This window comes from Hemicordylus capensis, chromosome 8, assembly GCF_027244095.1.
Source record: "Hemicordylus capensis ecotype Gifberg chromosome 8, rHemCap1.1.pri, whole genome shotgun sequence".
In the NCBI taxonomy this organism is placed as follows: domain Eukaryota; kingdom Metazoa; phylum Chordata; class Lepidosauria; order Squamata; family Cordylidae; genus Hemicordylus; species Hemicordylus capensis.
Genome location: NC_069664.1, coordinates 23199088 through 23211166, shown reverse-complemented (window position 1 = coordinate 23211166; position 12079 = coordinate 23199088). Strand labels below are relative to the sequence as shown.

Below are 12079 nucleotides of genomic sequence, written 5' to 3'. Positions count from 1 at the left end.
TCTCAACGCAGCCTCTAATCTCACAAAGGAGAGGGGAGGGTTTGCTGCCCCAAGGGAGAATGTTATCATTAAAAACAATCTTTGCCACAGAGGAAAAATGGACGGGAGCCACGGTCACGGTGCCTCTTTGGCAGGGGCTCCAAATGCCAAGAGATCTGTGACATGCACACAGATGGTGTTGTGAGCAGGCATTAGTCCACACCATTTCAGCCGGCTGTTCGGAGCACTCCCGCCTGCCAGCCTGGATGGACTAGATTTCCAGGAAAGAATCATTAAGCATCATGAATCTAATCAACTCCAATTGGTGTCCAATTCCCCCTAGCATCGCAAGAGGCACCGTCCGCTTTGTATAAAGTCTGTCTGACTTTTTTTACAGCAGTGGGATGTGCTTGGCCTGAAATGCCATGCAGGAGGCTCAGAGACTGACGCCAATTTAAAGTAAAAGGTCAGCAATAACTAGCAGGCAAATCAGGCTTCCGCAAAGCGGTGACAAACTATTTGTGTGAAGTCTGTCTCCTTTTTACAAGCACTGAGATGTGCTCAGCCTGAAATGCCGTGAAGGAAGGTCAGAAACTGACACCCATTTTAGGTAAAAGATCAGCAGTAACTAACAGGCAAATCAAGTTTCTACTGAAAAAAGACGAGTGGAAAAGCATCAGCTGGACTGTATGTATTGTACATCCACCTACCCTCCCCAATCTGGTGTTGAGTAAACCATAATTCTATGCCCACTGTAAAGCATGCGCATTAAATCAACATGTATGTTTTATTTTGCACAAGATAGGTACAGATTTACTGTTTACAAGTTAAAGATTTTAGTAAAGCTGGGGGCTTTTTGGCACAGTGGAACAAGCCAAAGAAAGAGAGAAATTGAGAGGAGAGGTGAGCTGAGGCACAGAGATGGGGGCAAATAAATAACAGTAGCCATGGGAGTTGTGTGGGGCACTGAAGCCTCACCCACTGATGGCTAGAAGATCTGCCCAGTTCCACCCTCTGGTTTCTCAGCTTGTGCCCCAAAACTCTCTACAGCTCTTTGCTGCGGAATTAATGAAATGAAATATTTCCAGGGTACCAGTTTCACAGCAGATGCCCAACTCCATGCCTGTGCTGCAAACACCCATTTCAGGTGTCTGTAGCACAGGCAAACCGGCCTGCCTTTTAACTAGTCCCGCTCCTGTGCCTTTTCTGCATCAGACTGAAAAGCAGAAACTGAGGAAGCAGACGCTTTTCAGGGCCTGGAGTCAGAATGATGGGGCAAGCCTTGCCTGTTTAAAGGCTGTTGTCTAAAGGCAGAGCCATCATTAATGGTGACGACCCTAACTCCAGATCCATAGATGTATGGAAGACACACAGGCCCAGTAAGTGTCCCCCACTTACCCGGATACGCTTCGCTCTGCGCATGTCATCTGCTGTCATCGTGCTCTGGGTGGGCACCACAGTCTGTTCGTGAGGCTGGAGCTGCAACGGATGGTTCTCAGGCTGCTGATCCAAGGGTGCTGGTGTCTCTGGCGGCACTGGTGTCTGCTCTGGTGGGTCCAGCCCATTCAGCGGGGCTTGTCCAGCCTCTTCAAACTGCCCCTTGCTGGAGAAATGCAGCAAGTCCTGAAATGGCAGAGCAAACGAGCAAGCATTATCTCCCCCACTCATCCTATTAATACAGGTGTAAGCTGTTGCAATCTCCAAGATTTTACATTCTGAAAGTTGTGACACTTCGGTAATGTCGGTTTTGGGGCCAGTGGGCAATAGCCCGTTTCTCACTAAGAGAAGGATGGAGAGATTTCTCAAGATGGCCCCTCCTTATTAAATTAGGAACATAGGAAGCTCTCTTACACCGAGTCAGACCATGGGTCCATCTAGCTCAGTATAGTCTACACAGACTGGCAGCGGCTTCTTCAAGGCTGCAGGCAGGGGTCTCTCTGCCCAGTCCTATCTTGGAGATGCTGCCAGGGAGGGAACTTGGAACCTAATGTTTTAATGTTGTTTTTATTTTGTTGTAAACCGCCCAGAGACGTACGTTTTGGGTGGTATAAAAATATGTAAACTAAATAAATAAAAATAAATAAACCTTCTGCATGCAAGCAAGCAGGTGCTCTTCCCAGAGCAGCCCCATCCACTGCGGGGAATATCTTACAGCTCTCATACATGTAGTCTCCCATTCAAATGCAAACCAGGGTGGACCCTGCTTAGCAAAGGAGAGACTTCATGCTCGCTACCACAAGGCCAGCTCTCCTCCCATAGTCTTCTTGTACTTTGCGCATCCGAAATTCACATGTCTTATGAGCAAGCACCCAATGGCGGAAGGAAAGGGGGAAGGAGAGATGGGCTTCAGCACCTCTTTTACGCTGCTCTCCACCTCTCCCCTATCAGTACAAGGAATCATTTGGGAGGTAGGGGGGCTGCATCAAAGGCAAACGGCCAAGTGCCCATCGCTCATCAGAAATGGATCAGTGGGGCAGAGAGGAGGAATGGAGGCTGCCTCTCCCCCCGCACCTTATACTTCCCCCAGTCCATTTCTCGGGGACCACATCCCTTGGCACTTTCTCTTTGCTGCAACCACCTTTGTCCTGAGAATCCGCTGATGGACTGAATTGGGTGTTCTGATTGCATCTGAGTGTTATAGGGGTGGGAAGCAGTGTTCTCTCTAATTCTATCTGTTTGTGGAATGAGTTTTGTTCTGGGCGGCAGTACCAAGGCAGTGTGTGCACATGTGCTTCCAGAGTGGGGTCTTCCTGATTCAACCTGAGCGGGATCTAAAATTGATTAGAGCAGACATCAAAAAACTTGTGAGCGTGCACATATGCGCACGCCTTAGTGGGAACCCTGGTGGGAAGTGGCTTAGAGAGAAACACCAAAGCCCGTTACCGCTTTCTTCCAGCCAGCAGGGCGCGAGGCTGTGCGTGCGATTTGGCAGAGCCGAAGAGCGACTCAGGGGTTTTTGAAATCTTCCGCGAGGATTTCTGCGCAGGCACAGAATCCAGGTTGTGAGGGAACATGGATCCCCTCAAAGATCAAGCAGAATCAATTGCCACATTATGTTCTGTTTTAGACCCTGTATGGCTTGAACCAAAGCCCCTACAGGCCAGGCACCCATTCCTTAATCCAGGGCTTCAAGAACGGTAAGGCAGGATACTTAAGACCGCAGACCACCAGACGCCTCCTGGTTCTAAAAAATCAGGTGATCCTGGAAAGCCAGCTCCATGCTACCATGTGTTATGTAGGTCCAATGTCTGCTGCACATCCTCAAGAAGGCAACACATCACAGAGAGACACAACTAAGCTACCTATCTTCATCTGCAAAATGTTTACCTGCCTGTTCTCCCCACCCTTGCTCCCTGTAACTGTTGAGTGTTGAATCTTGCCAACACTTGCTACATTACGTTTGTTCTCAATCCACTTTGTACAAACTGGGGCAATTATTAGGGATCTGGTTTAGTAGGCCCATCCTCCTCTGTCAGTGGAAGCAATGTTGTTCCCCTTCACTTGCTCCCACCAACTATACCTGTGTTCCTTCTGCACATTTCCCCCCATTCTCACTGGTAACTTCCAAGCGCATGAATTTGGGAGGGCGACCCGGTCGCCTGCCTGGTCCAAATCTTCGCTTTCCTCGTCCACGTCCTCTGCCTCTTGCTCTGCAAAACATACAGAACACTCGATTAGAGAAAAAGCATTTCTACTCCTCTCAGACTTTGCAAGCACCCAAGAAGTCTAGTCAGTGGAATTCTCTGCCACAAGATGGGGTGACAGCCTACAACCTGGATGGCTTTAAGAGGGGTTTGGATAATTTCATGGAGGATAAGTCTATCATTGGCTACTAGTTAGAGGGCTATAGGCCATCTCCAGCCTCAAAGGAAGGATGCCTCTGAGTACCAGTTGCAGGGGAGTAACAGCAGGAAGAGAGGGCATGCCTTCAACTCCTGCCTGTGGCTTCCAGTGGCATCTGGTGGGCCACTGTGTGAAACAGGATGTTGGACTAGATGAGCCTTCTTGGGCCTGGTCCAGCAGGGCTGTTCTTCTGTTCTTAGGTTCCGTTCAGCTAAACCCTAAAGTATGAGACCTGAAACTGGCTTGGAAACAAAGAATAGGCCTCTATCAGCTGCCCAAGGTATATATTCCTATGATGAGGCTATGGGAAGAGGTTGTAGGAAGAGTCCATCTGGTCCAGCATCCAGTTTGTAAGAGTGACTGGCCAGATGATTCCAGGAAGCCCACAGCAGGACATGAAGGGAACTGCCCACCCCTCCATGAATTTGTCCTTGACATTTGGCATTTATCGATACACTGCTTCTGGAGCATTATCCAGGCTGCTGACAGGCTGGCAAACACGTCAAGCCAGTCGGCAGTAATGCCCATCCACACATGCACACAAAGCTCTGAAGGTCAGTCTGTCAAACCCCAAGATGCTCCCTGAATTTCTCATGAAGCACAGACTACCTTCCCACAAGAATAAGGAACATAAGAAGCTGCCATATACTAAGTCAGACCATAGGTCTATCTAGCTCAGTATTGTCTACACAGACTGGCAGTGGCTTCTCCCAAGGTTGCAGGCAGGAATCTCTCTCAGCCCTCTCTTGGAGAAGTCAGAGAGGGAACTTGGAAATTTGGAACCTAGATGCTTTTCCCAGGGCGGCTCCTTCCCCTAAGGGGAATATCTTACAGTACTCACACTTCTAGTGTCCCTTTTGTATGCAACCAGGGCAGACCCTGCTTAGCTAAGGGGACAAGTCATGCTTGCTACCACAAGACCAGCTCTCCTCTGCTGGCAAGGAACACTTCTCTGAAAAAGGTGAGCACCCGCCTATTCCAGAGGTTTCTCACAACACTAGCCTGACCACCAGCTGTTCCGAAAGGGGAATCCAGAAGGAAGATATAACATGGAAGATTCTGAGCTCCAGGTGGATGTTGGGTAAAAGGCAGAGGTCTGAATGGGGAATATAGGACAGGAGCTTATATTCAAGGAAGACACCAGACTGAAACCCCAAAGCATTGCCCTTGTTGACTATGCTTCCCAAGTCAATCATTAGCTATTCCCCCACTCAGGTAACAAGTTGTAGGCTGCCAGCTGTTATATTGACCTCTTTGAATCTCTGGGATCGAGGAATGCTGCTCCCCATTTCTAGGTAGAACTGGAGCAATCTACTTGGGGAAAAGCCTTCAAAATTGATTGATTGATTGATTGATTGATTGATTGATTTCAATCAAAAATGGCGGCACACAACCTGCAACAGAAAATGGTCTCATCCTAGGATCAATTTCTCTCTCCTCTTTTCAAACAGGAAGCTCCAAGGAACCACAGGCCGGGGTAGAAGTTGAGTTTAGGAAAGGTCAGTGTTTGCACACCAACAAATACCTGCTGAAGAAATCCAGCTTTTCATCATGGGAGTTGAGGTGCTGCTGAAGCTGTTCCGAGCTCATGAACCGTCGGTTACATTCGTAACAGGGCCAGTTTTTTTCTTGCTCTCGGAGAACTGCATTTTGAAGTCAGACCAACTGATAAAACTACAGACGCCACCAATTAAGTTGCCCAGGTTTCTGCCGAATACCCCACCCTGCCCCCATACTTTCAGTGGGCCACCTTCTGCAATGTTTTACTATTTTTGTAAGCCACCCCAAGCAATATTGCACTGGAGAGGCAGGATCGAAAGATTTAAAATACAGAAATACAATAGGACAGATTGGGGTGACTAAGGAACACACTCTACACAACTTTGGCTTACAGGCTAACCAATCTGTTTTAGGACAAAGAGGCTAGTAAGCAGAGAGGAACATTTTACCTCTAAAAGGTTATAAAAGATATACATCTCCTCTGATTCCTCCACCCAACAAAGCAACGCAGGAGATTGCCTATTTGATGTAGACTTATTTAATTTGGTTTGGTTTGGTTTGGTTTGATTTGATTTAATCTATCTATCTATCTATCTATCTATCTATCTATCTATCTATTGTTTTTGACTGAGCTGTTACTGCTTTAACTTAAATTCTGCACTCAAAATAAATTATTCAAATCCACAACATTTACTTTACATAAACTCACTCCATTTGCATATTGCACTGAATCCAGCATTTCAAGTTTTGCACAGCATGGAATTTTTGGTGAGGAGTGGGGAGGCAGTGGGGATAAACGTACAGAATTAAGACCCAGTGTGAGTGATATGGGCAGGAGAGGGCCCTGTCTGGAAGCAAAGAAGGAAAGACAAGAAGAAACCATGCAGGGTATGTGGAGTATTAAACCCTGACTTCTGCAACTTTGACAGATATCAAGTGCAGTCCACTGAATGCTGTGACTAGGCAAGGCTCTTTGATATTTATAAGTAATGCATGGGAGATGTGCACAGTGTATTATACCTAGGACCAGCACATTTTCAAACATACCTCGACCATGAGGACCACACACTAGCTGTTTTGTTTAAAACAAGTGAAAGTTGGAATTCTCAGGAATGCACATTTTGGACCACAGTGACTCAAAGAAAATGAATTGCTCTCGCTAAGTTTCTACGATTAGACTAAGTTTCTGTAATTTAACGTTGGTTGGCATTACATCTGCCTAGGTAACCATCAGAATCTTTCAGCAAACCTACTGAGGCATTGTTATGCTTTATTAGCTCCTATTTTTGGTAATGACTCAAGCTGACAGTGGCACTGCATCATGGCGGTGATGCAGGAGGAGAGGAAGCACTTTGGGGTCTTCAGGTGTTGGCTCCACTGACCAAGTACATCAAGAAAAGGCAACTTCTACTAGCATAAAGTGCTAATTACATTAAAATGTGTTTAGCTTAAAAATGGAGTCCTAACATAGATCAAATTACCAACCGTGTTTAGCTGGACGTTGACATGCAAAATTCTGTCTCTTATGAAGGGTCATGATATACAAACGGCCCCTTTTAAAAAGGCATTGGAGAAGTACAAGGGAAATACCTTTCCTTTCCTCTTCAGATATATCATGGATCTTCTGACTGACAAATTCTGCGTAGGAGGCAGCATACCAGACCTGCAGCAGATGCACACACAAATAAATGGAAAGTTACTAAAAGGGTATAGTATTTAACTATTCTGTGCCGATCACATTTGTACCCTACTCTTTCTCCAAGGAGTGCAGATCGGGACAATGTATATGGGGTAATCCCATTTTATTTTTGCAACAACTCTGTGGTTGGTTAGGCTGTGAGATAGTGATTGACCAGGGTCACAAAGAGGGTTTCATGGCTGAGCAAGGATTTGAACCCAGGTCTAATTGGTCGAAATCTAACACTCTGTTCACTACATCACACTGCCTTTCATCTGAATCAGTAGCTCCTAGCATCTTATTATTCATTTTATACATAACTGGCATGAAAAGAAGCAAGATGAATTTAAGAACATGTGCCTTTATGAGCTCCAAAAGTGAATTTCTGTTTAGTTGTCAAGAGGCTTTTAAAGTGTGTTGAGCCATGAATATTCTTAGGAGATTGCTCCTATGAGGATTTCTTTCACCTTCTTTCACATACTGCATGAAAGACTCCATGAAAGGCAGTGTGGATGAGTGGTTTTTGACTTTCATCTGAAATCTTCATTCATTCATTCATTCATTCATTGGTGAGAGAGAAGAAAAAGAAACAGAAACTTTTTAAAAAATCAAATAAATCGAATAAATAATAATAATAATAATAATAAATGCCAAGAGTAACACTGGGGAAAATAATGCGCTAGTCTCGTCTACATTGGATTTCACCCTTCCACAAAGTCTCAGGTAAAACAATTTAAAACAAACCAACTCAGTAAAATGAACGAACGAACGAATGAATGAAATGAAATCATAGCATTTACATAGTACTTATTTACTGATAAGCAATTATCCAGTTTGTGGCACAGTGGCTTACAATCCTGTAAAAATATGAAACTCGGAACACAGCACGATTAAACAAAAGCTTTAAAAAACCAAAGGAAAAAAGGCATACAAGTACCAGAACTGCATATTATAAAATAGTCACAGGAAACAAACAAGGACCTTCACTCTAGTTCTAATGCCTTAGGCCAAGAGTTTTCTAACTTGGGTCCCTGATATTGTTGGACTACAATTCTCACCATACCTAGCTCCAAGGACCAAAGGCCATTGGAGACAGTGATGATGGGAGCTGTAGACCATCAACAACCGAGGACCCAAGTTTAAAAACCCCTGACTTGGGGAAGAGCCAAGTCATAACCATATGTTGAAAATAGGGTGTGGACTAGTCATACAGCCAGTAAAAGGGAGTTCCACAGCACTGGGACCACCAGAGAAGACACTGCTCTCAGAGATTCTCGCTTAGATTCAGATGGTGATAGCACCTAGAGCAAGGCCCCAGATTTAGTGTGTTCTGTAGCTCAAAGTAAGATACACAAATTCAGAAACAGGTGGGGCAAAAAGTAGCTGTGAGGTGGGAGGAGGGAGATTCAGGGGATATTGGTCAGTAGGGGAAGAAACCAGTATCCCTTTCCCTCTGCTCCTTCTTTGCTGCCAAGTGTCTCTTCCTGAGGATGCTCTGCAACCGGTAAGGGGCTGTCGAGCCATTGTTAAATATGGTTGTAGTACTGTAATGTATCATTTGGCCATCAGCTATCCTTACAACAGCTTTATTGGTCAATAGCAATATTCCCACCATATCATTATAGTTTGGATGAGGGCTGAGGCAGGGGCTGAGGCTGGATCACACATCAAAGATTCCTGCTTGGTCCTGGCAAGATCTCATAGATGAAGGTTTCAGGCTTCGATCCCCTCCGGGCATTCTGAATGCTTTCGGAATGAGGACGCAGGGCAGGAATGGAAGCGGAGACCACAAGGCACAGGGACAACCCCGATGGCAGCACCCGTCTCCCAACTGCCTGCCCGTTCTCGATCTGTATGCTTAAAATGAGAAGCTCTTCTCTCAACTGTTCCCTCTAAGTTCCACTTGGCTTCTTTTTAGCATGGGATAAAAATAACTTCATGATGATTGGAATCACAAGCAGAAAAGTCAGATTATTACATGTGCAGGCCAGGTTGCAAACCTCAGAAGTACACTGATTGAAGTAAATGACACCTCATTAGCTGACAAAGCCCTCGCTCGACGGGGGTGGGAACAAATCACATCCGTGCACAGGCAGGCCAAACTGTGACGCAGGGAAAGAGGGCAAGGGAATCAAATCGCCCCAGTGAACATTCGTATGAAAGCTTTCACAAGAGAGGGATGCTACGGATAGTTTACCCTCTCCATTTTGCCCCAAACTCATTTCTGCCTCTGGTTTGCTAAGACATTAAAAATGAGCAATCAGTGGTTGGGGTGAGCTGAGAGTCAACAACCCCAGGCTGCTCCCAACCCACCATTGCAGCATAAGAGATCATGTCAACAACAGCTGTGTGGTTAGTTCCAGTGGGTGGAATTCACAGTTCCACAGTGGCCTGAAAGGAGTACTAGAGAGAGGACACACGGTGTGGACAATACACTCTGGAATGCCTTGCTTTTGTAGACTGAATGGTCGTCTCCGGAAAACAACCCTGGATATCAGGATGGTACAATCAATCATATAGACAGTTAACAAGTGTCTGGCAAAGACAGAATGCCGATAAGCAATCGTGCAAAGCATGGTATTCAAGCTGGCAGCCAACGTCATGCTTCTGCCCGCTCCGCCCTCCTCTCTCATATGAAACTGCCATATACTGAGTCAGACCATTGGTCTATCTAGCTCAGTACTGTCTTCACAGACTGGCAGTGGCTTCTCCAAGGTTGCAGGCAGGAATCTCTCTCAACCCTATCTTGGAGATGCTGTCAGGGAGGGAACTTGAAACCTTCTATTCTTCCCAGAGCGGCTTCATCCCCTGAGGGGAATATCTTGCAGTGCTCACACATCAAGTCTCCCATTCATATGCAACCAGGGCAGACCCTGCTTAGCTATGGGGACAAGTCATGCTGGCTACCACAAGACCAGCTCTCCTCTCAAGAATGATCCCCCCACCAACCCCTTCCTGATGAATGCAAACCATGCTTTCCTCATCTGAAGCACAGCTGCAAACAATGGCTATGAAGGAGTCACACACCAGAACTCGAACAGGCTGCAAATATAACTGTGTGCCATGGCATAGCTATCATTGAACAAGCGGGGACAAATGTCCCTGGGCCTTGCGGGGGGGTGCCGACTCTTCGCAGTTGATGTCTGAATATATGAGGCAATTGTAGTAGGTATATTTGTTTGCAGGGGGACCCATTTCTAAGCCAGCGGAATGTGAGCATGCAAGTTTGTCTGTGAAAGTGTCTGTGTGCATGGGGAATATGTGATATTATTTGCATAGGAGCGAGAGAAAGGGCATGCCGAGAATGTTTCATTTTTCACCATGAACTGACAGTTCTTCTACAGCAAGGGCATGGTGGGGGGAAGATAAGAAGGCGGGGGGGGGGTGCAGCTAAGGGTCCATCTTCACTTCTTGCCCCAGAGCCGACACCATCCTTGCTATGCCCTTGCTGTGTGTACTTAACTCCCATCCTGTGGAATATAACTGGCCGCAGCAGATTAATCAACAGAAACTTTAGATAATGAAGCTACTGATTAACGCTTCAAGCCCTAGTTTTGTTTTTGATTTTAATAAGCTCACTCTCACAGGGAATAGATTCCCTCCATGGGCAAGAAACTAGCACAACATCCCAAACAGGTCCTGACAGGCCAACAAAAGGCTGCAGAGACTTTGTTCCATTGTCATGCATCTCCCCAAGAAGAGGCAGGGCAGGTTTCTAAAGGACAGAGGGGGAAAACAGTGTGGCACAGTGTTCCCTCCAAGGCATGCACATGTGTGCGCGCATTCACACATTTTCTAATGTCCACTCAGTTGGTTTTAGATCCCGCTCAGATTGAATCAGGAAGGCCCCATTCCAAATGCACATGTGCACACACTGCCTTGATACTGCCACCCAGAACAAAACTCATTCTGCACACAGATGAAAAAAAATTAGAGGGAACACTGGTTGTGGCATGGGACACAGAATTGGTAGTGATGCTGCAGTGGTCTTCCTGACTTTGCTGAACAGCCACTGCACCTAGCCAGCAGTGTTCCCTCTAACAGGAATTCCCAGATGTTGTTGACTACTACACCTCCCGTCATGCCCAGCCAAAGGCCACTGCAGCTGGGGATGCTGGGAGCTCTAGTGAACATCATCTGGGAATCCCTATTAGAGGCAACACTGCTAGCCAGCCAACCCCTTAATGGGGCTACCACCCCACATTTCACCACAATGAGATGAAATTATAAAGGGACTTTCTACTAGCCAGGGAACTTGGGCTGTTCTCAAATCAAAAATCAAATCTTTATTGTTACGGTCGTTCAACCAGCAAAACCTTGGGCTGTTCTGTAAAAACCAGGAGAGAAAAAAACTGTGAAAAGCTGCTTTCGGTCTATAAAAGGAAGCAGTACAATGAAGCTTATCCCATACCTTGAGTTCCTGTTTGGGCTCAACGTTTTTGATTGTAGTGTAATAAATATGATGGCCGTACTGGTAGGCGACCAAGTTCTGCTCCAGGTGATTCTGGGCAGGGCGGACAAACATCATCCAGTTGCACAGAGCCTCACTGGACAGCTCAAACCAGAGATCGTCTTGTAGGTCCCGGTCTTTTCGGTCACCCTTATCAAGGGACACCTTAGGAACATTTAGAAATATACAGACGTAAGAGAGAGCAACGTGATCTGTCTGCTGTTTCTGGTTACTAGCAAAAACGTGTTGGCAGGGTGGATAAAGCATGGGGCTGATGAACTCTGACAAGATTTGAAAACCATTTCCTTCTCCTAGAATAATGACCTAGGTTGGTTAAGTCACTAGAAACCGTGATTATCTCATACACAAGATAAATTGAGTAGCAGCCTGCAAGGGCTGGGTGTGCCTGGACTTGTCTACATCTCTGACTCTTTGTGACTTTATCTCAGTAATTTACTTAAGCTGATTTATTCATGTATGTGGTGTTTTGTTCATTTATTTTTTAGATCTCACTTTGCAAAGCAGGATGTTATTTGGTGGGGGGGCTGCCTCCTATTGAGTGTGTGTGTGTGCGCACATACACATGTGGGCATGCCCCTCCAGGGCGGCCAGGACCCTATAGGAAATGT

The 12079-nt window shown here is 46.1% G+C and overlaps 1 protein-coding gene across 6 annotated transcripts in view; it reads right to left on the bottom strand.

The window, feature by feature from the left end:
* PRDM10 (PR/SET domain 10) overlaps nucleotides 1-12079 on the bottom strand; it is a 70692-nt gene that overhangs the window by 23231 nt on the left and 35382 nt on the right. For all 6 annotated transcript variants that reach the window (XM_053269319.1, XM_053269315.1, XM_053269318.1 and 3 more), the window contains 5 exons: nucleotides 11412-11615; nucleotides 6913-6985; nucleotides 5348-5465; nucleotides 3500-3629; nucleotides 1378-1602 (listed from right to left, as the gene is read on the bottom strand). In XM_053269319.1, the coding sequence (XP_053125294.1) occupies nucleotides 1378-1602; nucleotides 3500-3629; nucleotides 5348-5465; nucleotides 6913-6985; nucleotides 11412-11615 (750 nt within the window). The remainder of the gene's footprint in view (nucleotides 1-1377; nucleotides 1603-3499; nucleotides 3630-5347; nucleotides 5466-6912; nucleotides 6986-11411; nucleotides 11616-12079) is intronic.